We start from the raw sequence: 27202 nt of genomic DNA on the forward strand, positions 1-27202 counted from the left end.
GTGCAATATAAGTGTAAGTAGATGTTAAATGTGATGACCACTTGGGCTAATAATTTAGTTATTGATTAACCAGATGCGGGAATAAAAGGAAAAGACATCAACCCAATTTGCTGCGTGAAATGTATTAAAGTATGTAACTATGTAAAACACTTAAGAAATGTTGAGAGCGCGTATTTATTATGGGGGTGGATTGCAATTGAAGTATGGCAATATATGTATGTGGGGGTTTTGGTTTAATATTAAGTTTAGTAAATGACGAAATTCAGTATTTGATACAAGAAATAGAATTTAAGCGTCGTTCGTCGTCTGGTCTCTTTCCACAACACTATCACGTCGGCAGCTGGATCGAAACTCTCTCTTCCCGAGCTGCTTTGTGCTCTCGTCTTAGTTCGCCATCGTTCATGCTTGCTGTTGTGCTTTGGGAATACGCCTGGGCGCGAATTCGCTCACGCTCGTTTTGTCTAAGGATTTGCAAAACACAACCCACATCCGGCCTCGCCTCGAATGCATCGTCGCTCGGCACACGTAGAGGAGTGCTTAGGTCCTTCGGAATTGCCAACATTTTTGACGTCGTAAGCATTGTTATGTTTCACCTTGATGATCTGGTACGGACCCAAAAACTTCGGCTTTAGTTTGAGTCCGCTACCGAACTGAGTGCTCTTTATGGGAACTAGGGCGACAACGTCATACTGCCTGGCTGCTTTACGTCGCAGGTTATACGTCTTCTTTTTCTCGTCTTGCAGATTTTGAATTTGAGTCTTCGCTTTTGCCCGTAGCTCATTGCGGTCGTCTTTAAATGCAATGATGGACTCTTTCTGGATCAAACTCTACGTGCTTAAACCCTTTCGAAGGGACGTCTTTACTGAGCTTGGCAAGCACTGAGATAATCACTGCGTTGAGCCTTTCCACTTGTCCGTTTACCCGTGGAAGTCCTGTAGTCGTCTTCACCAGTTTGATTTTTTTCGTCTTCGCAGTACTGCAGGAAGTCTTGGGCGGTAAACGCTGAGCCTCTATCTGAAATGATACAAGCAGGGTTGCCAAACGTCACGCTTTGGCTGCGTAGCTTTAATATGACCTCGTTAGATGTAGTTGACTTTGTTTGGTATAACCAGCAAAACTTCGTGAAGGCGTCGATAACAGCTAGTATAGGTTTATAGCTCTTGATTTTGACGTCTAAATTTGGTATGTAGTACTCCTTGCAGATGAACTCCTTCGTCTTCTTGATAGCATAGTGGCCTCTATCGTGAGCCTTGCCGATGATAGTTTTTTGCATATCCCTGGAACCACCATCAATTCAGCATCTTTGACTAATTTGTAAAGAATTCCGGACTTTATAAAGTAGTCGTCGTATTGTTGATTGTTGTCGTTGATGAGCTTCATGATCGTCTTCAAATGTTCGTCTTGTTTTTGCGCCTGTTCTATGCCAGCTGCGGCGTCTTGAACTTTGAAACAACTTCTTTTAGAATTATTTTCATTTTAATATTCGTTGTTTTTGATTTTTCCGGTTTATACGTCGTTATAATTTTGCGTACTTTGCTTTGTGTAAACTCGTTTACCGCGTTGTTTATGTTCAGCTGAGAATTGTCTACCGCTACGTCGATTCTCATTATGCACGATTCGTCATAAGGATCTGCTTTATTTTCATTTGGCATTTACTCACTTTCACTCCATTGCGATTAAACGATTTCTGCGTGCAAACAAAGCTCTTCCCCTATTATCAGTTTTATGTCCATGAACCTTGCAGCAACAACATAAAAGTTTAACACATATTCTTCATCGTCAATATTTATGCTATATTTCACCTTGCAATTTTTTTTTTTTTATATGAGTCGCGATAAAACACTCCCCGAGTTAAGACGTGCCTAAAAATTTACGCGGAAGCTGCGCTAGCGCTAAAGTTACTATTAACAGTTATTCGATTCACAAAACAAAAGGAAACAAATCAGTGGTTGCTGATAAGCACTAACAAAGTCTTGTTGTTATCATGATCGACGACGAAGACGACACAACGGGTTGGAGATGGCAGAGAGTAAAACCGAAGCCAAAGGCATTCAAGAGACAAAACCAAGTCTCACCGATTCTACTAAAGAAAAAAATCGCTCTGGACTTTGCACCCAGCACCAGCTCCAATCAATACGCCCTCCTAAGCGACAGCACGCCAAATAACGGAAATAAAGACGAAAACGAAGCACTGGACATGATAACTGAAGACACCTTAGATGATTCTGCCAAGCCGCCACCTATATTCTTATCTGAAGTCAGTGATATAAAAGGAATGCTAGTTTATATCGAGACTAAAATTAAAAAAGAGCTTTTCTTTTATAAAGTACAACGTGATGGTCATGTGAGAGTTATGGTAAAGTCTATTGAAGAATACAGAAAACTTGTTAAAACTCTTACTACAGATTTTGTCAAATTTCACACATACCAGCTTAAACATGGGAGGGCATTCAGAGTTGTTATTAAGAATTTGCACTTCTCAACGGATATCGACTTAATTAAACAAGATCTGGAGTCCAAAGGTCACGCTGTTAGAAACATTAGTAATAATAAAAGTCGTGTAACCAAAGAGCCGTTGAATTTGTTCTACTTAGACATTGAGCCCAACAATAAGAACTTAGATATATACAAAGTTAAACTCATTGGTAATGCAGTTGTTAATATAGAACCACCCCGTAAAACCAAAGAAATCGTTCAGTGCTATCGTTGCCAGGAATTTGGACACACAAAGTCATATTGTGCCAAAACTCACAGATGTGTGAAATGCTCTTTTAACCATCCTAGCAACACTTGTCCAAAAGATAAAGAGCAACCAGTAAAATGTGCCAACTGCAACGAAGATCATGCTGCTAGTTACAAAGGGTGTAAAGTCTTATCAGGAACTTATATCAAAAAAATTAGTAAGCGGACGCAACCACCAGAAAAACACCAAAGATGACAATAATAAAAATGACCTTGCTACATCTCAATCATTTTCTCCGTTTAATTATTCGACCCAACAACCCAAAGATTACCAATCATACGATCAAGCTGCTGCAGGAATATAAAATATCTTTATTTTTAAAAACGAATGCCATTGACGTCATGCTTATTTCAGAAACACACTTCACTAGGAAATTTTTTTTTAGAATTATTGGATACGACACAGTAAGAGCTGACCATCCGTCAGATAGAGCTCATGGAGGTGCTGCAATTATTGTCAAGCAGGGCCTTAAATTTCAAATCATGGACAGTACTAGGGAAAACGCTATGCAGGCTGCCACAATTGAGATAAAATGTATGCACGCAGATTTATCAATAACAGCGATTTATCTCCCACCAAGATTCACAATAAAAGAACTCGATTTTCGAAGGACTGGGAACAAAGTTTATCGTGGGAGGCGACTTCAATGCCAAACATCCATGGTGGGGATCCAGATTGACTAACCCGAAGGGATCGGAGCTATACAAATGCATACGAAACAATAACATAACAACTTTGTCAACTGATGTGCCTACATACTGGCCAACTGATAGTCGAAAAATTCCAGATTTGATTGATTTCGTAGTATTATCTGGAATCCCACAATCACACATGCGAGTAATGGAGAGCTTTGACCTTAACTCAGATCATTCTCCAATAATAGCAACTTACAGCACAATAGCCCATATTTTGGAAAAGCCCTATAAAGTCATTACAGCCTCTACAGACATTAACGCATTTAAAAGCTATTTAGACTCAGTAATAAGCCTGGACATTTCGTTAAAAACAGGAGAGGAGATGGACTATGCTGTGGAGCTTTTCACAAATACAATTCATAAAGCGAGCTACAGAAATACGAATCATGCTCTTAATCATCAACAACCAAACCAATTGTACCTTTCAACCGAACTTCGACAAAAAATACAAAATAAAAGAAATCTTCGAAAACGCTGGCAAGAAACTCACTACCCTGCTGACAAAAGATTATACAACAAGGCTGCATCTGCGTTTAGACAACTGCTGTCGAACTTACGCAATGAATTCCTGCAACAATGAATACAACCTATGGAGGGCGACTAAATACCTAAAGAAACCAGCTAAAAGAAACATAAATATTCGCAAAAGCAATTGAACTTGGTGTAGGTCTAATAATGAACAAGCGGAAGCATTTGCACAACATCTGCATTCTGTGTTTCAGCCAAACGATATAAATAATTATATAACAGAGACTGAAGTAGAAAAATTCCTTGAGTCACCCTGCCAAATGAGCTTGCCTATTAAAAGCATCAAATATGAAGAAGTTGTGACAGAAATCAAATGCTTGAACAATAAAAAAGCACCAGGCCCTGATAAAATAGACGGCATCACCCTAAAATGTGTACCAACAAAATGCATTCGGTTTCTCATTCTTGTATTTAACGCGATTTTCAGACTAGACCACTTTCCAGTTCAATGCAAATGTGCAGAGATCATTATGATCCTAAAGCCAAAAAAAATAGAAACGGAATTGACATCATACCGTCCCATTAGTCTGTTGACAATATTCTCGAAAGTGTTTGAAAAAATACTATTGAAAGAATGTTGCCAATTTTGGACAAATTTTCCATCATTCCTGAATACCAATTCGGATTCAGGAGAGGTCACGGGACCCCTGAGCAATATCACAGGGTCATTAATGATATAGTTTCTGCATTTGAAAACAAAAAATACTGCACTGCTGCATTTCTTGATGTTCAACAAGCGTTCGATCGAGTCTGGCACAATGGTTTATTTTACAAGATAAAGAAATGGCTACCTGGTCCGTACTATTTATTAATCAAATCATATCTGACTAAAAGATGCTTTTACGTGCAGCAGAAAAATGATACATCAACACTACTTCTCATCAACTCAGGCGTCCCACAAGGAAGCGTATTGGGACCAATTCTCTCCACCCTATACACAAGTTACAAACAACTGCACTGTTGCAACATATGCTGATGATATAGCCGTTTTAGCTACAAGCACATCTATTAATGAAGCTTCCGAACTCCTTCAGTCTGAGCTAAGCCTAATTGAAGACTCGTTCCTTCGATCGAAAATTAGAAAACTGCTATTTCTGTTAATTTAATATTAATTATACAATTTACTTATTGTTTAAACAGACAGATTGTAAATAAAAAGAAGAAAAAAAAATTTTTTATATGTGCCCAAACTGATTACACTTGAAGCACTTTCTTCCTTTCTTCCTTCAGCCTTGTCGTTATAGCTCCAGCGTCTCTCAAGCACAGCTTTTGCATCCTTCTCTTGATCTTCGTTCTCGTCTATTCCCTCCTCGTCGTTTGGGTTTTCCTCGTCCTCTTTTTCAGTGTCGTCTTCATCATAGTTGTCCTCATCGTTGTTGTTGTTTTGCAGAAGCTCTCTTTCCATCAGATTCCGAAGAATATGGAGTACCATATTTTAGGCATTGTGATTTATGTTCAATGTAACACATATTGAAACAAGATCACTGTCCGTTAGCTTTGCCAGCATGTATACGCGCTTAGCTGCAAATCTGGCGTCGTTTTCGTTGTATTCGAATCCACTAAATTTTCCATTTATTTATTTTCCATTCTAACCCATGCTTGATGGGTGCGTACCAGAGATGTTGCTCAATATATTCTTTGTTTCAAATTCTTACTAGCTAACAATTAACAAAAACATTCATATGGTATAAATGCGTAAATTTTAGATCAGCCAAGCCACGCCCCCTTGCTAAATACATACATATATGCATATTCTTTTAATTAAATATTTTCATATTTAAAGAAGCAATTTTCCCTATTTTCAAATGGAGAAACCTTTTCAGAGGAATATACTAATTTTAAGTCCGGAACGGCTCTCATCCGGGAAGCTAACAGCAAGTTGAAAAAATCTTCGTTTTGTCGCTTTTCTTATGAACTATAGGTGTTAGCTATTTGCTGGGTTTTGATTTGACGTTTTTTGGACGTTAACTTTTCGTGCTATCAGCTCAGAAAGTGCAAAATAAATAATTAAAAAAAAATTTTTAACTAGTAGAAATTTTGTTATATCTGTACTCAAAAAAGAGTTAAGGGGTATATTAGATTTGTGGTAAAAGTTGATGTGTGTAACCCAGAGAAGGAAACGTTTCCGACCCCATAAAGTATATATATTCTTGATCAGCATCAATAGCCGATTCGATAGAGCCATGTCTGTCTGTCCCTCTGTCCGTCCGTCCGTCTTGTTTGACGCCTGGATCTCAGAGACTATAAAAGCTAGAGGAACCAAATTTTGTTTCCAGACTCATGTGATATCACACTGCTACAAGTGTATTTCAAAATTTCGCCCCGCCCCCTTCCGCCACCACAAAGGACGAAAATCTGTGGCAGCCACAATTTTAAAGATACGCTGAAACTAAAACGCAGTATCGTAGTAAATTACCATATCTACCAGATTGCCGAATCTGAATCATATCGGATCATAAATATAGCCAGAAATTAATTTTCTGTTGGTTCGCCCGCCTCCCCAGCCAGAGAAACGCTACTCATTCTCTTTCTCGCTCGCACACTCTGCTGCGTTCAGTGCGCGAGCAACCCCTAGCGTAGGAGATGTAGAATATAAATGGTACATCTATAATCTACATCTTATATGTATAATATACATTTTAGATGTAGATGTAGATAATAGATGTAGCAAAAACAATTTAAAATGTAAACTTTTTTTAAATTCTAAAATTCGAAAAAATTAAATCAAAATGAAAAATATATATACTGACTGAGTACGGGTATAAGTAGAGTCGCGTCCCCAGAAGCGACTCGCACGTTCCTTCCCGTTTAAATTAAAATTTGTTCTACAAAAATATATTTGCATGTTTTATTAATTTACATTTTTATGATGGTTTTTATGGTAACAAAACGAAATTTCGAGTTTGAACGTTAATTACGCCCCTTCCAGTAACACGCCTACTTTAATTTTTCTTTAACAAATTTTTTTAAGTATTGCAAATATATGTATTTAATTTCAGACTTATACCTAGCCGGGCTCAAAAGTTTTTTGTTCTCAAGCTCCGTAACTCGTACCGCCGTCTTCGTACCGTCACTTATACTAAATTCTCACACGCGTTCCTTAAAAATTTTCTGCTCCAATCCGGGACGAGTCTCCAAAATGTGGGGGTTTTTGTTTAATATTAAGTTTAATAAATGATAAATACAGTATTTGGTACAAGAAATAGAATTTAAGCGTCGTTCGTCGCCTGGTCTCTTTCCACAACCCTCTCACGTCGGCAGCTGGATCGAAACTCTCTCGGCCTCTCTCTTCCCGATCTGCTTTGTGATCTGGTCTTAATTCGCCATCGTTCGTCCTTGCTGTTGTGCTTTGGGAATTCACCTGTGCGCGAATTCGCCCACGCTCGTTTTGTCTAATGATTTGCATAACACAACCCATATGTTTTGGCGTGTATGTATGCACTTATGTAGATCAGCCGTTCTTGTGAACTGGAATTTTTGTTGTCTTTTTTGTGCGGCTGGACCTGGGTTAATATTTCCATATTTGAATTCACAGTAACACTCGTAGTTGGAGGTGAAGGAACGGAGAACGGCCGGAATCGCCGATAACACTAGTCAACACGATTTTTCCTCAAGGAACACAACGAACTTTTTTTTAAAGATTTGGGGCTTAGAAATGGTTTGATGATATTTTTTTTTTTTTTCTATGGCAGAACTTTTTTTGAAGAATTTTTGAAAACTGGTATTTTTTTTAAAGCTTTTTTCAGAGGTAGCGCTTGTTTTTTTCACATAGTTCTAGTATCTTACGTCTGGTTGTAAAGAACTTTGCTATTTTGAAAAGATAATTAAAACAGCTAGAAGTTAAGCCCAAACACTTTGTGATTACAGCTTACCGTCTGGGAAATATAAAGCATTGAAATGCAAAAATGATGATTTTTGTGCGGTATTTTTTACGAAATTTTGACTTTAAAAACTCAGGAAAAGTCGAAAAAAAATTATATCCTGTGTTCTCTATTTTTTTGTGTATAGGTGCATTCATTTGGCGTCGTTCAAGGTATCGCTCATTAAAATCTATGGAGAGACTTTGGAGCTAAAATTCGTTAACTAAACCTAAAATATGGAAAAAATGAACAAAAAATAGCTTTTGGAAGGTTGCGAGCTCAACTGCCCATTGGGAATTGGGATCGCGATCAGGTACCAAATGTACAACCCTTTTTCGTTTGCTTTGTTCCCAATTGGCAGTTGGGCCCGCAACCATCGAAAAGGTATTTTTTGTTCATTCATTAATGCACCTATACACAAAAAAATAGAGAACACAGGATATAATTTTTTTTCGACTTTTCCTGAGTTTTTAAAGTCAAAATTTCGTAAAAAATACCGCACAAAAATCATTATTTTTGCATTTCAATGCTTTATATTTCCCAGACGGTAAGCTGTAATCACAAAGTGTTTGGGCTTAACTTCTAGCTGTTTTAATTATCTTTTCAAAATAGCAAAGTTCTTTACAAGCGCTACCTCTGAAAAAAGCTTAAAAAAAAAATACCAGACTTCAAAAATTCTTCAAAAAAAAGTTCTGCCATAGAAAAAAAACCATAATTCTTTAAAAAATTTTAAATCACCATATCTATCAGAAAAAGTCGGTTTGGATCCTGGAGGAAAAAAAAAGTTCGATTTTGTCGAGTAGTGTAATATGGCGTTGTCGAAAGAAGGCACGAAAAGTGGCTTGGAAAATGCCGTGTAGAAGTGATGCTTGCTGGTGGACTTCTCCTTATTGGGAAGGCGAATATCCGGCTCGAAGGACCAATGTTTGTTTGGAGGGTGGATCAGGTGGCGGTCCCGAAGATGAGGGCGAGGTTGGTGTTGGTAAACGGAAAGAAATCCGGAAGTTCCAAGTTTCTTCAATGTAAATTTCAGCAGCAAGATGCCGATCAAGTCTGCCAAATTACAACTATCTTATGATAGGGAAAAACTAATGCTGCTGGGGCCCGGTGTCGGGAGAGCGGTGTAGGCGGGAGAGCGTGAGCGTAGGCGTGAGAGGGAGAGACCGAGACAACAGCCTGCGTGGCTGGAATGCCACCCGAACCGTTCCCCAGCCCGTTGCCACTCGGTCAAGGCTAGGACCAACTGTAGATCCGAACTTTTTCGATTTTCTTTATACTCGTGATATTGTATGATGTCGACCATTTTACGAAATGCTTAAATATAATCGATATAGTTGTTTTCAAACTTTATACTCGGGTCTTCACATTTTCTTATAAAGCGGAAGATATGACAGCGGAGCAGCGGAACGCCACATATAGCAGCTTGAGGGGTGACGAAAATCCCTGGATGACATCTATCAACGCTGCTCTGCAGCGGCCAGCCCTGCACTTGGGCTTCTTACTCTTCTTCACCTGAACATCTTCGGGAGGCTCGTGGGTTCTTGGGCCAGTGCTTTTATTCATCCTCCAGAAATGATAGTCCTTCAAACCAGAAAGATAACATTTTTTTTCGGTATTCTTATAGACTGACGACAAGATAGCAAATCTTAACCTAATACATTTATTAATGCCGACAACCCTAGGGGACGTTAGTGATGAACACGGAGAGAGATTTCACCAACAATTAAAAGCTATGGAACGACGGTATCAAGGTGTTTGGAATGAGAATATGTTGGGCGACTATGAGTGGGCTCTCATAAGGGAATCTGATACGAATGACATAGGAAGACAGCCAGAAAACGTAAATTATACTAGTCAACACGACATTTACGCTGTGGCCCAAAATTACTTTTTCTGATAGATTTTGGTGTTTAAATTTTTTAACGCATTATGGTTTTTTTTATAGTTTAGTTTTTTTTTTAAGAATTTTTAAAAACCTGGTATTTTTTTAATGTTTTTTTTCAGAGGTAGGCTTCTATTTTTCACATAACTTAAGTATCTTAAATCTGGTTGCGTATAACTTTGCAGTTCTGAAAAATACAGCTACAAATACAGCTACAAATCCGACACACACGCTTTGTAGCTGCAGCTTAACGCCTGGAAGACATTAAGCTTTCAAATTCAAATTTCATCATTTTTTTGCGGTATTTTTCCCCGAAATTTGTACTTTAAAACCCCAGGAAAAGTCTTGACATGCATTTTAAGTTTAAGATAGACGCATTAATTAGACGTCTTTTAAAGTATTGTTCATTAAAATCTATGGAGAGATACTTTTTGGAAGGTTGCGGGCCGAACTTGCGGGAGCAAAGCAAACGAAAAGATGTTGAATTTTTGGTACCTGAACGTGTTCCTTTGGCAGCAACGTACCGGACGGTATTTTTCAGATAAAATGAGTTTGGAGTCGTTTTGGTCAAACGGCTGTAACTTGGCCGTTTATCCATCGATTCTTACAAACGCCCCCCCCGCCCCCGCCCCGCCCGCCCCCCGCGGCGGCCCGGCCCCCCCCCCCCCCCCCGGGGGCGCCGTGGCCCCCCCCCCCGGGTACCTTAAACGACGCCTAATTAATGCGTTTATCTAAAACTAAAAATTTTGGCCAAGAATTATTTATCGACTTTTCCTGAGTTTGTAAAGTCAAAATTTCGAGAGAAAAAAAAAATACCGCAAAAAAATTGACATTTGAATTGGAAAGAAAAAATATATCAGATTTTAAAAATTCTTAAAAAAAAACTAATCCATAAAAAAAACAAAGTACTATACAAATTTTTAAATCGCGAAATCTATCAGAAAAAGTCATTTTGTTCCACAGCGGAAAGAAAAAGTTCAATTTTGACGAGTAGTGTTATTTTTATACCCGTACTCAAAAAAGAGTTATTATATATAATATTATATATTAGATTTGTGGTAAAAGTGGATGTGTGTAACGCAGAGAAGGAAACGTTTCCGACCCCATAAAGTATATACATATATTCTTGATCTGCTCCCGAAACTGAAATGGAACGATAGGTACCGCTAGCAGTACAGAGCCCAACTCGAGCAGAAAAGTGAACGGCAAGACTGCCAACCCGAAGCACCTAATATTGAGACCCTAACAAAGTGGATAAAGATAGCGGCAGCCTGCATGCAAAAACCCGCCCACTATGCAAGAAAACAGCCATGGTTCGACTGTGAATGCCATCGGGCGAGAAAAAGATGAATGATCACATTGAAACGGTCACTTCACATAGGCAATGAGGATGAGAAGCGGGAGTACCAAGAAGCCAACACAGCCTTCAAAACAATGTGCAGGAAAAAAAAAGTACGACCACTACAGTAATATGGAGCTTGAAGTAAATAATTTTAAAGATAGCAAGGGCTTCTGGGAGTTTGTCAGGAGGTTGAATGGGATCAACAGGAGCATGCAAATCAGAGTTGAACCGGACAGCTTAGCGCAGCATTTTAAAAATTTACTCCTACAGGACAGCCAAGCGATAAAGCACTATTATGCTTTGCTATACACCGTAAATAGAGAGCTAGACCAGGAAATATCGCAGTGGGAAGTCAAGTCATCAGTGAACAAAAGCAAAAACTGTAAAGCTCCCGGAATCGACCGGATACCAGCAGAATTCCTAAAAAACGCACCAGAAAATTTTATTTGTTGTGTTACGATGGTATTCAACACAATTTGGATTGCAGATAATGTCCCAAAAAGTTTTCGGCAAAGCATTATTTACCCGATACACAAAAAAGGCAATGTCACCGATGCAACGAACTATATGGGGATATCCTTCCTTACTTCAATAATAAAGGTGTTCGCATCAATAGTGCTTTCGCGTCTTAATGACTGGGTAGAAAATAATGGTGTGCTCAGCGAATACCAAGCTGGGTTTAGAAGAGGTTACAGCACAGTGGACAGCATTTTCGTGCTGGTGGCTATAGCAAAAGAGTAGAGGAGGCGAAACCAGAAGATGTACACCTGCTTCATAGACTTTAAAGCGGCTTTCGACACCTTCGAACGACATAGCTTATTTTTAAAACTTAGCTTGGCCGGAGTATCAACAAAAATTTTGAACATACTAAAATGTCTCTACAGCGATAACACGGCCGCGGCCTGGAACGTCAATAATCTGTCAGAATGGTTCTCATGCAACCTGGGAGTAAAGCAAGGTTGTCTCCTAAGCCCACTGCTGTTAGCCCTATACGTGGACGACATATCGTCGGTTCTGACAGGAGGATTACATATAGGAACGGAGAACGTCAAGGTACTTATGTACGCAGACGACATGGTAATCTTGGCAGAATCGCACACCATGCTGCAAGAAATGATCGACACCATGCAAAATTATTGCCAAACTTGGACCCTAAGAATCAACGCCGAAAAAACAAAAGTCATGGTGATAAAAGATGGCAGAGGCCGCAGGGCACAGCACGAAACGTGGACCCTTAATGGAGAGATACTGGAAACGGTCCGTGAGTTTAAGTACCTTGGAGCACACTAACTAAAATTATGAGCTTTGAGAAGCATGTGCAAAACAAGCTAGCGGACGCAAAGGTGGATTTAAATTTAAATTGGAAACAGCTGCTTGGCAAAAGAAAAGTTTCTCCGAGCACAAAATATATGCAACATCACAAACTATAATGGGCTATGCAGAGGAGGTGTGGGGACACGAGCGCTATGAAGCAGCAGAAATACTTCTGCGATTTTATATTAAAAAAATTTTTAGACTCCCACAAAACACGCCGACGTACGCAATCCATCTGGAAACTGGTCTCTCGGCAAAAACATTTCAGCTATGCATCCAAAGTGATGGATATGCCCGACGATCGACTCCCAAACAAGGTACTTAAGTATGTGACAAACAACAAAACCGATTTCATCGCAAGCTGGAAAGCGATAGCAAACGACCGGGGAATTTCCATAGATTCTCAAAACCCTGCATGGTGGAGAACATGGCATGACCAGATCATCAGAGCCACAGACGGGTCGGATAGACAAGCGTGGGCACACCGAGCTAGTGAAAGCATATCAAGGCCTCTGTACAGCAGCTTTGCCCATAATCTGGTAGACTGCAACTATTTCACAGATAGCATAGATGCAAATCTGATATCACTCATCTTCAGAGCACGCACAGAAACTCTACCCCTTAACGCGTCCCCATACAGAAGTCTCTCTGCAGCAGAGTGCACGCTGTGCAATATGCACGCACTGGAGGATACGATGCACTTTCTGGCGACATGTCCCATCCTAAAGGAGATCAGGGTCAAACACTGCGGTAGTCCAACTCTAACAATCCTGGGCTTGACTGCCCTGCTCAACGGAATGGGCTGGCACGAACTGGCACATTTCGTCAAGGAAATGTTGCTTTACAGAGAAAATGTATTGAGAGAGCGGTTTTAGAGATCCCAGCCACGCCAACAGATTAGTTCGAAATTTTAATTTAATTATTTATATTTATCCTTAATAAAAATTAAACGAGAAGGAACGTGTGAGTCGCTTCTGGGGACTTCTCTACTTTTACCCGTACTCAGTCAGTATATACATTTTTGGGGATATAATTTTTTAGAATTTTAAAATTAAAAAAAAAAATTTTACATATTACATTTTTTTTGCTACATCTGTTATCTAGCCCCCTTTCTTCCCTCACAAAGCACGAAAATCTGTGGCAGGCACAATTTTAAAGATACAATAAAACTAAAAACGCAGTATCGTAGAGAATTCCCATATCTACCAGATTTCCGAATCTGAATCAGATCAGATCATAGTTATAGCCAGAATGAAGAAATTAATTTTCTGTTGGTTCTTCCGCACCCTCCAGCCAGAGACCCGCTTACTATCTCTTTCTCGCTCGCACACTCTGCCGCGTTCAGTGCGCGAGCAACCCCTAGCGGAGGAGATGTAGAATGTAAATGGTACATGTACAATCTTCATGTTAGATGTAGAATATACATTGTAGATGTAGATAACAGATGTAGCAAAAAAATGTAACATTCTAAACTTAAAAAAAAAATCATAAGCTCAAAAATGTATATACTGACTGAGTACGGGTATAAGTAGAGTCGCGTCCCCAGAAGCGACTCACAAGTTCCTTCTCGTTAAAAATGTTAACAAGCATTATCAAACCAAATGTATCACTTATGTTTAAAAACTTGTAGCAACATAAAACCAAAAAACCTTTGGTTTTATTGAAATATGAATACGTAGAAGCGACAAATGTCTGATTTGCGTGGACCTGCACTTGTGTACTGTCAACAGGTATCCATGCCTCAGATTGGGCACAACGAAAGAAAGTAACTGTCAACAATATTTAATTGTTGGTAAGTTCAGGTACCAAATATGCAACCCCTTTTCGTTAGCTTTGTTCCCAATTGGCAGTTCGGCCCGCAACCTTCCAAAAAGTATGTTTTTTAGCTCCACCGTCTCTCCATAGATTTTAATAAGCAATACCTTAAACGCCGCCTAATTAATGCGTCCACCTAAAACAAAAAATGTTTGCCAAGAAATATTTTTTTTCGACTTTTCCTGAGTTTGTAAAATCAAAATTTCAGAAGAAAATGATCAAATTTGAATTTGAAAGCTTAATATCTTCCAGGCGTTAAGCTGCATCTACAAAGTGTCTGTGTGGGAGTTATAGCTGAATTTCTCAGCTTTTTAGAATTGCAAAGTTCTAGACAACTAGATATAAGATACTTAAGTTAAGTGAAAAATAGCACAACCTCTGAAAAAAATTAAAAAAACCAGATTTAAAAAATTCGTAAAATAAAAACTAAACCATAAATACATAGTACTATCAGAAAAAGTAATTTTGGTCCACAGCGGAAAAAAAGGTAAATTTTGTCGGGTATTGTAATTATTGCTGGGTTGGGAGGTCTCTTCGCCGGAGTTTGCCCAGTTAACGACTGATACTTGATATGATACTTGGCTGCCACCATTTTATTTTCATCTTTAACAGATTCAACTTCGGTTTTTTTGTGGAATGGAAGGCAAAATTTGTCTGTTTAGGGTAAAGGTGATATTCTTGCACTTTGGCTCGCTTACATGTATGCGCCAGTCTGCTAGTCCGCAGGAGACTGATAGGTCAATTTGATGATGGCTTGGACTTGCCCTTTCCGGCTTTATGCATCACTGTGATGACAGGTTTTCACCATTTCTACATCCATCCCCATTTCATCATGCAGTTTAATATCCCAGTAAGGAAATAAGTAATATTTAAATATAACACGGGTATTACAAAGTGTTATTTATTTAATGTATTTAGCAAAAGAATGTAAAGAGTGATTAATGCTCGCAAGGTGAGACGTTCCATGTCATCGCCACTCGGCTGATTATTAAAAACTAACTTAAGAACTCTAAACTTCCCAACCGCAAACCCTTAGCTGCCAGCCACGGCGTTCGTCGCTGCCTCGTGTGTGGTGTCCAGTGGCGGCCGGCATCCGGCGATCGCGACGACGGCGATCCCACGGGTGACGAAACTGTTTATTTTACAATATTGCAGAATTCGTCCCACCCAGTGGTCAATTCAGTTAACTCTTGTTAACTAATATACTGCACAGCTCGGTAATTCTATGATCATTTTATAGGAGATGAAATCGTGGCCCGGAGGTTTCTTCTTCTTTAAGATTTGGTCTTTAATGACCCTTGTGACTTCTCCTGATTTGGATTTGATAGGCGGAGTAGCTTTGAGATTTTTGTTTGGTGGGAGCAGAGAGCTGATTGTTGCTGGATGTGGTTTGAAGACGTTTTCTATATGGACGGCAAATGCCTTTCTTTTTGTTGCTGCGGGCCCACTCTCCTGTTTATGTATGTAAATGTAGTTCTTTCTCAACTTGTAGACATTCGTTGGATTTAGCTTTCCACAGTGGGAATCGTTTCCTGTTTGGGGAGATTTTCTCCGTACATAATATTTAAGCTCAGTTTCTCTTACCTTTCAGGGCTCTGCGTATTAGTTGGTTATTTTTAACCGCTCTTTCGACGCAGGTGTGCTGTGTGCTTGCCAATCCCGGTAAAGCCTACTATTGGCAGCCTTTTATTATTCTGTAGCAGCTCTTCAATATGGCTAGAAACACGACTGCTATTGGAAAATATTTTTAGCTGCTAACATTGGCGTAGAGTGTTTTGCGGATACTAATGGCTCAGTTGAAGCATCAATGTCATCTTTACAGTAAATTTTTGGGCAGCCATCAATATGGGAACTTATGTACTCCCTGTATTTAAGCCAATCTGTTTTACTTGAAGTTAAATAGTGGGCGTTGCGAGAACTGTGGGTGGTCATAAAGGTGAACTAAGATTGACGAGTGATTTGATGTGAGATCTGTTAGGTGCTCTACACGAATCTGAAACTGCGGCACTCTTTTTGAAACAGCAAAATCATTCAAATGGGGTTGTTTCTTTGGATCTGGACGTTGATATGCAATGACTGCACCATCAAGTGGCCCATGAGACACCAAGCCGAAGCCTGTTACGCGTGGAACCCAGGCAGCCACGCAGCCCCTCCTCCCGCCCAACTGACCGAAGGGCGCTGCCACAACGCGACGCGTGTTACCGAACCGATCGCGAGCATGCAGGAAAGATAGGTGTTAGACTAAAATTCGAGGAAAATTAAAGCTAAACACAACTCAAAGAGCTAAACATGCAAAGATAGCTAATAAATAGCAATAATTACGGGAAAGGTATGTTAGTATTAGTGATTTAAGAAGAGGAAGGGAAATCGTAGTGGATATGGTAGAGGGAATTGAAGTCCGAGCATAGGACCCTAAATGGTTCGGGCAAGGAATAATTCGATGTACAAAGCGGAAGGAACAAGGGAATAAAGTTTCTAGTAGATCTAACAGGAATCGCGTAGTGTATGCGGCTCAATAAGTCAGGGCTATTTACGTCACCCTTGATCAGGTTGTGCATAAAAATCCCACCAAGCATTTTTCTACGACTAACTAAGGTTGGAAGATTTATTAAAAGCAATCTACGGGGGTAAGATGGCAGTCTCACACCTGCATCCCAGTTAAGGCCACGCAGAGCAAAAAATAAAAAGTTTTTCTGGACTGATTCTATACGGTCCTGGTTAACTTTGTACATGGGGGCACCATACACAAGAGCCGTACTCTAAAATCGGACGAACAAGCGAGATATAGAGAGTCTTCGTTATATAGGCGTCGTCAGAATCCTTTGACTACCTCTTTATAAACCGAAGCACGCCCATGGTACCATGGTAGAAATGTGTTCAGAAAACTTTAACTTGGGGTCTAGTTTAACACCAAGATCATCACACAAGGTAATTCTCTCAAGAGAACCACCGCAGAGACTATAAGGAGCCAAAAAGGCTGGAGCGATGAAATGTCATTACTTTGCGTTTCGAGGCATTTAGGTGTAAAATATTTTTACAACACCATGATTGAAAGTTATTGAGATCGGATTGCAAGCGAGAGTGAAATGAAATGTCCTTATACTGTCCTTATACTTATACACAGAGTTTAACATCATCCGCATACATGAGTACTCGAGAGTTTGTTAATACTAAAGGCAGGTCATTAATAAAGATTGGGAATAGTAGCGGGCCTAGATGGCTGTCCTGTGGTACTCCAGAAGTAACCTTAACAGGTGAAGAGATGGAGTTTTTGAAAAGGACTCTTTGATACCTAGAACGAAGGTAGCTAGAAATCCATCTCAAAAGATTAGGCGGAAACCCTAAAAGGGAATGGTTTACAGAATCGAATGCTTTACTGAAATCAGTGTAAATGACATCCGTCTGCAAGTTATCTGGAAGCCTTTAATGATAAAAGAGGTAAACTCTAATAAATTGGTGGTTGTTGATCGCCGCCTTATAAATCCGTGCTGAGACGGAGATATAAGTGATTTGCAGAGATGTTGCAAATGCAGAGTTAAAATTTATTCAAACATTTTAGGAATAGCGGATAACTTATATATATCTTTATAATTATTTGCATCAGACTTGCTACCTTTCTTATGGAGCAGAATAATAAAAGATTCCTTCCAGATGGGGGGAAGCATGAAGCGTTAATGGATAGGGTGATTAGTTTAAGCAGAGGTCCTAACAGAGTGTCGGCACAGTACCTGAGTACACAGCCGGGAACTCCGTCAGGACCTGGTGAAAACACCGGCTTAACTATTCGAAGATCATGAAGCAGTGAGCTTTCATTTAACAAGGGGCTGAAACTGTCATTCGACCTTGGTAAACTGTATGGATACGGCTGACCAGAGCAGCTTTCATGAGAATAGGTTGTTTGGACAAATTTGGCAAAAAGATCGGCAATTTCCTGATCATTGCTGACATATTGAGAAATGATAGTGAGGATGGATGTGCGGACATTCTACGCTTACTATTTACGAAGCTGTAAAACTGTTTAGGGCCCTGTGAAAATCGTATCCTGCATCGAGAGCATTGAGCATTGAGCGTTAAGAACGGAGAAATTTGACCGAGCTATTACATAGTGATAAAGAGAAGAGGGAAAACCAACTTCTGGAAATTTTTTATAAAGTCTTGATTTAAAATTTTTTAGACTGATAACTCTTTGGTAAACCAAGGAGGCATTCCAGATCTAACCGGACAAGAAAGTGGGACACAAGAATCAAAAAATGTGTCATGTACATTGTAAAAAATGTTTGTGCCTTTCATAACGTCAGTGCACAAATACAGAGCGGACCAATCAAAATCACTAATGAGGTTATTAAGCTTCGTAAACTCGGTTTACGAAAGCAGCGGGCACGTTCAGATAGCCTACCCATTCGATCCAATACAGTAGGGCCAATATCGACTGACACTTCGAATGTAGGATGGTAGAAGTCTTCAGCTATAGTGAGCGGAAGGGATAGGGTTAACAACGCTATGGTCGAATCCGAGACAAAGCACAGATCAAGCAATTGACCCAAGGAATTTTTCACATGGTTGACTTGAGACAGGGATAGGTCTAGCAAGCCGTCGATAAAGTCATGTCGTGACATGGGCACAAGGTTATTAGACTCGTTTACCGAAGACCAAACAGTACCTGGCAAATTGAAATCACCAAGAACTATCATATGGTCTTTATCTGATAGCGAGGAAGAAACAGTTTTTGAAAGCGGACAGGTGATGCTCGTATATTAAGATATCCGAGGAAGGTGGAATATACGAGCAATTAATGAAAATGGAAAAGCCTGGGATAATTAGTTTTACGCACAGGAATTCCAGGTCTTGTTGAACCTGGACCATGAAATGTTCCGACGTGAAGTTTGAGTCCACTGCAATGAGGACCCCACCTCCACGTCGAGACGAACGGTCATTTCTAAAAATTGCCAAAACTTCGGAACTAAGGATGTCCGGCTTTAACCAGGTCTCGGTAAACACAATAACGTGGGACGAGAATGCGAGACTCTCAAGGAAAAGAGTGCTGAGCTTACTACGCAAGCCTCTAGCATTCTGGTAGGTAACTACAAAAGAGGAAGTTATTTTTTTGGATGGGTGGAAGTGGAGGTGGAAGATGAGGGTAAAGATGGAGCACTGGTCTGAATGCTAGGAAGAGTAATAAGGGGTCTATTCTTTTTCTTAGCCTTAAACTCTTTAGCCACCAAATGCTCCGGCCAAAACTTGGCGGAACAAATGGTTTCAAATTGAGTTGGGGAGATGCTTATCTTGAAGGAAGATATCTCCCTGGCGTAAGAAAAGTTAAATTTTTCCACCTTTAAGCCGACGGCTTTTATTTTGCTTTATATAAAAGCGGTCACATCATTGGATGTGAGGTCAGGGGCTAGCCGCGAGACAAAAACTTGTCGCTTTGGTGGGACTCCCACCATTGGTTTTCGCACCACAGGCCTAGTACCTGTGATGGCAGTATCCGGTGGTCCTGGACATCTATTAGCTGGTGGGAGCGAAACTGAGGGGCTAGTTAAGGGGTTGGGTGCGGACTCGATGGACACGGACTCTACAGACATTTCTAACTGCATACTCTCCGAAGTGACGCATTCGAATCCGAATCTGCATCACCAACATCGATCGTTGCCCTTGGAGTAGCAAACATAATCAACTGCTGCACTAAGGGAGTGGTCGGAGTAAGTTTTTCAGATGCCGGCGGACATGAGGCAGTCGGCACTTGCAAGTCCCGCGGAGTAGACTTCTTGCGCCTCGGAGACTCAGCCAGCAGCTGTAAACTGCCGATCATATGGCTGTTTAAAGCCTACGATCAGCTCTTTGAAGCCATCGTCTGCCTCATGAACGAACGTATGTCGTTTTCCACAGCACGGCATTCCTCACAACTATAATGCAGGCCGTTGTTTTGGGAAATGACGTCTCCTACACGGCCCGAGATCCCTACACATTTTGCGTGCACTACGCTTTCGCAAAGCCAGCAGGGGATATTGGGCTGGTCATGGGTGCTTCTTGCAGGTTTTTTTCGCACAGACGACAGAAAATTCCATATTTATGTCTTTTATTATACCCGTACTCAAAAAAGGTTAAGGTTTTTTAGATTTGTGGTAAAAGTGGATGTGTGCAAGGAAACGCCCCCAAACTCAGCATCAACGAGTCAATAGCCACGTCGTCCGTCTCCCGCTCCCTCCCCCCCACAACCCCCCCCCCCCCCCCCCCCCCCCCCAGCCCCCACAAATCGGATCATAAACTGCCAGAATAAAGCGAAATCTGCTTCCCCTTCCCCCCCTCCCCCAAACCCAAAACCAATTCTTTTTCTCTTTCCCCCCCCCCCCCCCTTCGTTTTGGGGGCGGGCCCCCCGAAAAGGAGAAGTAAAAATGAATGGTACACTAGACACTGTTAGGAAATAACTGAATGATGACACAAAAAAATAAAAACTAACCAATAATGTATATATGACAGTACGGGTAAGTTGTCCAGAACACACATTTTGTTTTTTCTTTGGAAAAAATTCAAACAATAGCAATCAGACCACTGTGAATACTGCAATGCTTAAAAGGAAATCGGTAAAAAAAGAGGAGAGAGAAGTGGTTAGCAACAGCTTATAAGTGAGAGCGTTACTGCACAAAAAGTTACAAGAGCGAGAGCGAAAGAACAGTTATTGAGAGTTATGTGATAGAGAGAGAGATAGATGGCAATAACTACGACAAAGAGCGGCTTAATGTAATGAGAGGGCGTACTTACGAAAATCCACAACACAAACACACGACAAACCGACGCACAAAATTTATTAAATAAGTTGTGTTTTTACACAATTATCAGGCATGCACCCGCGGTAAAAGTATGATTTTAATGTAAGTTAGTAAGAGAGTTAAATTATAGATAAAAAACACCGGCTGTTAAAGTTAAACAGAAGGAAAATGCGGACCGCAAAACAAAAACACGTCTGGTCACTACGAAAGAGAACGAACGAAAGTGCAGTCTGCAGTTTTACTACGAATATAGATGCACGCTCCATAAGCTCTCACGGAGTCGTCAGAAAAGGCATGTATGATCGGATCGGAATTCACAAACCGAGGCATGAATATCTCTAGTAGATATATACTAAGTATACATATAATGTAATGTATATATATATATATCGCAGAAACATTTGCATCGGCGAGCGTTGAAACCCAAACCGAAGCTTGATATTTCCCAGAAGATAAGCTGAAGCTACAAATTATTCAGGCACACTTTATAGCTGCATTTATCATTTTTAGAATGGAAAAGTTCATTACAACCAGATGTAACGTAATTAATTTATGTGAAAAAAACGTGCTACTTCTGAAAAAAGCATTAAAAACTAATAAAGTTTTAGTCCTTAAACATAAATTCTGATACAGAAAAACGAAAAAACTGTCAGCCTCAAATCTATAAAAAATAACTAAATAAAATAAAATAAACCCCAATTTGTATGGCTTGAAGCGGAAAAATGGTGTGGCTTATCGTAATTAGAAAACATATAAGTATACTGTCTGGATATCGGTTATAAAAGTTGAGTCGCGGTAACTGCAGCGACTCACAACGTTTTAACGTTTATTTTGATATCAAAATGTGACTTTCGATTGAATTTGGTTGGAATAGGCTTAAGGCTTCGATGTAAAGGTAATATTTTGTAATATACATGCTAAACGAAATTGCTCTTTGTCAGCTTAGATTTAAACAAACAAATTAGAACCTGCATTTATAAAAAATAAAACCTACAAAACCAATAAAATTAACTATTTTAATTTATTTTATATAATTATTTTCAATTAATTTCTTCACTCTACAGGTATGTTCGTTGTATAAAACCCAATACACTGAAGATGGCAAATAATTACAATGACTCTTTAGTTCTTGATCAACTAAAATATCTTGGAGTTTTGGATATTATTCGAATAAGAAGAGAAGGATTTCCGGTTCATTTAAGCATTACAGACTTTATTATAAAGTATAAGTGTCTAATGCAAAATAAGTCGTATTCCTGCACCCGTAATTATGTTGACCATATATTAGAAAACCTTAATGTTCCCAACTCTGAATGGCAAATCGGCAAGTCAAAGGTTTTTCTTCGATCTATTGCATATGAGCCTTTGGAAGAAAAACGAAAGAGTTTAATTTTTAATAATGCAATCATAATACAAAAACACTGGAAAAGGTTTTACTGCCTTAAATCATTTTTAATTATTAAAATGGCTGCTCTTAAAATACAACACGCATATAGAGGATGGAAATTAAGAATTCGTTTTATAAGAATGCGACGAAGTGCAATTGTAATACAAAGTCGATTACGAGGAGTTTTCGCTCGAGAGGTAAGAGAGATGTCGCTAAACCATTTTCATCCAACTATTTCTGTATACCTTCGCAGTTGCTTTTGTATTTTGTTTAAATTTGAATAGCTCACTGAAAAAATTATTTTGAGCTGTATAGACCATGTGTGCTGGCAAAGGTTGCCTCTGATTTTGACGAAAATCGCAGTTTTCGTTTTGTATCCCACGTTATCTATCGAGGACTTCACCATCATACTTCATGACAAAACATACTATACGCTTCAGACCGCCAGTCGCGGTTGGTTGCTTGTTCACATAGGAAAGTGAAAATACTAGCGAAGTAACTCATATATCAATGAAGAAACCAGTTGGATAAGCATCCTCATCTCGAGAATAGGAGAGTTTCCAAGATTTTTTCCGATATCGTCGAATCCCGGTCTTACATTCTCAGTTCATTAGAAAACACAAGCTCGACTGTAATTTAATTCCGTTAAGACTTGTACAGTCAATGAACAATATTTTTTATATGCCTCTTTTTAATATAGCTTTGATTTGATTGAATTGTAGCTTTAAATTAAAGGAAAGGTGGAGCCAAGGCTCGGTACATATAAATATATTACAAACAGTTAATAGATAACGAATAGGTACGAAGAGAGATAAAAAGTTTCTTGCCAGGGAGCCCTACGGAACGACTGTTAGGTATTGCATCGCCGGGCGGACGCTCTACGCCCCTTCTGTTTGCTATCTTTTGGCTCTCTCGTCCTCGCGCAGTCTAGGCATTACTACGCTCGCGAAGTTGCGCACTGCGTTCCAGTTTTGCGCGTCTTTCTGCATTGCACCAACTAATGTTGATGTTGTAAGTCTTCGTCCAAACACTTCTTCCATCTCTCTTCTCTCGGTTGCAATCCTCGGACAGGTAAATAGGACCCATCTTGGCAGATAGGATACCCTCCCATGCCTCTATGTTGCCTTCAGCATATTTTGTAGCAAGAGGCGTCGACCTTGTTTCGGTCCTCTGGTGGTCAGCATTATGCTGTTTAATGCTCTTTCTAACTTAGCCGCTCTTTTGCTTACCCGATTGAGAAGCAAATGCGTGTGTCCAGCATAACTCCGAGGTACCGGATGACTCGACGGCCCATTTGGCAGAGTTGAATGCGATTTTTACGACTAAGGTTACCACAATGCAGTACTTCTTTGCACATCCCTTTCAGCGTATGACTCCGATTGCCTTCGAGGCAATGTCGACCACTGATGCTAGCGAGTCGACTGTCGAATGTGCCTTGCGAAACCCATATTGGTGATAGGTCTCCTCCCCGTTTTATGGCTGCTTCTAGTCTCGTGCAAATAATCCACTCAAGAATTTTGCCCACGTTGTCCAACAGGCATATCGGCCTATGCGATGAGGCCTCATCGGGCGGATTGCCTGGTTTGGGGATCAGGACAAGCTTCTGTACCTTCCATCTACGCGGGAATACTCCCTCAGCAAAGCATCTACTGTAGAAGCTACTGAACATTCTAGGGAACAAACCCTCGAATATACCCTGCATTTTACTTGCATCTGCCGGTGTTTTTGGTTTAAGAGCTCTCATTTTCTTTAGCACCACTTTAAGGTCACTTTCCCATATATCTTGTTCCGCTGCATCACATAGGTCAAGAAAGCATTTCCGCTTGCTATCCAGTATTGCTATCTTAAGGTCCCTTCGAACCTCCGCATAGTCAGCCGGGAGTTGCTCATAGTTTGCCCTGCCCCGTGCTGTCCGGTACTTCCATCGGGTACGTAGGCACCAATAAACAGGCTGGTGCTGGTACCGATAGCTATAACGCCGGACCATGCTTGCATCGCACGCCTGCGTCACTGCCTTCATCACCATGTCGGCTTCTCCAGAGACGTCGCAAGGTGGCCGCGGGATGTACATATTGGAAGCGAAGTCTGCTGGGTTAAAGGTGGTAACCTTATAGCCCCTCCTTATGGTCTGCCGTCTCACTATGAAAGCGAAGTGTTTATGTGCTTAGATCAAGAGTCATTGAATGTTGAATGCAAACGATCCACCTTGCTCAGCACTATGTCTTGTATAAACACACAGACCATTTAGAACCGGGTGCCCTCTCTTTTCAAAATTAAATTGTTAAAAATCATCATTAGCTGCAATTGAATTCTGATTGTAATCAATATTGTAATGAATGTGTATTCACTGTTTAATTCACAGGTAGCAGCTGCGTTAAGGGAAATGCGACAAGTAGATGAGGAAATGAAACGGCGTGATCAAATATTTGATAAAGTTTCTGAAGTTCACTCAGATGCTATTGCAGACTGTGAGAGGTATTTATAAATTACTGCACTATATATAACATTACATATCATCTATATATATATAAAACAAAGTCGAGTCCGTTATATCGCTTATAGCTGGAGAACTGCTGGACCGATATTCATGGTATTCGATTTTTTGAATTAGTCTCCATCCAGGTTAACAGCATAACTATGGAACTAGCGACCGCGGCTCGTAAAATCACGATTTTCGAACAGATAGACCGATTTTCATGGTATTTGATTTGTTGAATTTTTCTCCATCCTGTTTGACAAAGAAGCTTAAAAAAACTATGAAAAAAGCGACCGCGACTCGGAAATTTTTGATTTTTAAGTTTGTCTCCGACCCGAATAGGAAAAACTTATTAAAAACATTAGAAAAAGCGACCTCGGCTCGGTAAATCACGATCGGAAAACGTTAGTAATGTTGTACGAAGTTGGCCTTTTCAGAGTTGTCAAACGTTTGCTTGATTTGTGGAAATGTTTCTGACCCCATAAAGTATATATATTGTTGATCAGCATCAATAGCCGAGTCTCTGTCTATCTTGCTTTTCGTCTAGTTCTCAAAACTTAGCAAACCAATTTTGTTTGTGATATCCCACTGTTACTAAATTAATTTAAAAAAATTCACCGTAAAAAAAACGAGAAGGAACGTGTGAGTCGCTTCTGGGGACGCGACTCTACTTATACCCGTACTCAGTCAGCATATACATTTTTGAGCATAAAATTATTTAGAAATAAAAAAAAAAAAAATTTTACATTTTACATTTTTTTGCTACATCTGTTATCTACATCTACATATACTATGTATATTCTACATCTAACATGTATATTCTACATGTACCATTTAGATTCTACATCTCCTCCGTTAGGGGTTGCTCGCGCACTGAACGCGGCAGAGTGTGCGAGCGAGAAGGAAAATGAGTTGCGTTGTCGTTTGCGGGAGGGGGCAGGGGAAGCAACAGAAAATTAATTTCTTCATTCTGGCTATAATTATGATCCGATCTGATTCAGATTCGGCAGTCTGGTAGATATGGGCATTCTCTACGATACTGCGTTTTTAGTTTTATCGTATCTTTAAAAATGTGCCTGCCACAGATTTTCGTCTTTTGTGGGGCGGAAGGTGGCGAGGCGAAATTCTGAAATACACTTGTAGCAGTGTGATATCACATAAGTCTGGAAACCAAATTTGGTTTCGCTAGCTTTTATAGTCTCTGAGATCCAGGCGCTCATCGAGACGGACAGACGGACGGACGGACGGACGGACAGACAGACAGACAGACAGACAGACATGGCTATATCGACTCGGCTATTGATGCTGATCAAGAATATATATACTTTATGGGGTCGGAAAATTTTCCTTCTCAGCGTTACACACATCCACTTTTACCACAAATCTAATATACCCCTTAACTCTTTTTTGAGTACGGGTATAAAAACGAAAAACGCAGCATCGTAGTAAACGGTGAAAGTTCTTGTTTCTATCTTGTTTGTGCAGCAATATCGTGCAAACGTACGTTCGCGGAAATGCGAATATTTTGACCTCGATGTGCGAGGGTCAAACGTTAACCGATTTCAAAGTTTCTTTTCGACGTCGTTTTCTAATCTTTCAAGAGATTCGGGACGATTCAAGTTTAAAACATTTGGTAATCACGGCCCATCCTAATGTGCATATGTTCTGTTCGAACAAGGTAAGAGGGAATACGAGAAAGTATAAAGAACATTTTAATAGCGATAAGACATGGATTAAATTTTCTATGAACTTTATAACTACGTATTTATCCTTAGAGCCTAAGCCGGGGAAACTAAATTACTCTATATATAAAATTTTTGATAACGTTCTATGTGACAGCTAGCATACATATATGACAGCTAGCATATATGATCAGCATATAGCAAATCTCAGATCCAACCTAAACATACCCTTGCAAGCGATGAACATCTGATCCTCTGGTTCTTTGCAAACCATTCTCAATATTTCTCAATATCAGACAGTTTCCATTGGAATAATCAATAATATAATAATAGTAACAAAAACAACAAATTTGATGATTGTCTGATTGTTGAGTCTATAAGCCCATGGCTGTCTTTCCTTCTTTTCCTCAGTCCGTCTGTCCGTTCCGATGAGCGCCTAGATCTCAAAGACTATAAAAGCTTGAGTAACCAAAGATTGTATCCAGACTCCTGAGATCAGTAAGAACAGTAATTTGATTACTTTGTGTGTGTGTGTTACAGTTAAAGGAGCAAGGTGGCGCATTTTGCCCGCCGAATTAATAATGCAAGAAACATGCGAAATAGTAGAGCAGAAATAACAGACGAAAAAATCCAGCAAGAAAATAAAAGTATGTTTATCCGCAATTGCGTGACGAGTTGACGGGTTGAACTTAATCATCAAAGATAATTGT

At 39.9% G+C, this 27202-nt stretch overlaps 1 protein-coding gene across 4 annotated transcripts in view; it reads left to right on the forward strand.

Annotated features, from left to right (window-relative positions):
- LOC111074873 (unconventional myosin-VIIa) overlaps nucleotides 1-27202 on the forward strand; it is a 348050-nt gene that overhangs the window by 132641 nt on the left and 188207 nt on the right. For 3 of the 4 annotated variants that reach the window (XM_041594218.1, XM_041594219.1, XM_041594220.1), the window contains 2 exons: nucleotides 22012-22531; nucleotides 24697-24809. In XM_041594218.1, the coding sequence (XP_041450152.1) occupies nucleotides 22012-22531; nucleotides 24697-24809 (633 nt within the window). Of the gene's footprint in view, nucleotides 1-22011; nucleotides 22532-24696; nucleotides 24810-27202 lie in introns of those variants that run through there. The other variant, XM_041594221.1, reaches the window with a different exon arrangement.

Source organism: Drosophila obscura, unplaced genomic scaffold (assembly GCF_018151105.1).
Source record: "Drosophila obscura isolate BZ-5 IFL unplaced genomic scaffold, ASM1815110v1 contig_216, whole genome shotgun sequence".
In the NCBI taxonomy this organism is placed as follows: Eukaryota; Metazoa; Arthropoda; class Insecta; order Diptera; family Drosophilidae; genus Drosophila; species Drosophila obscura.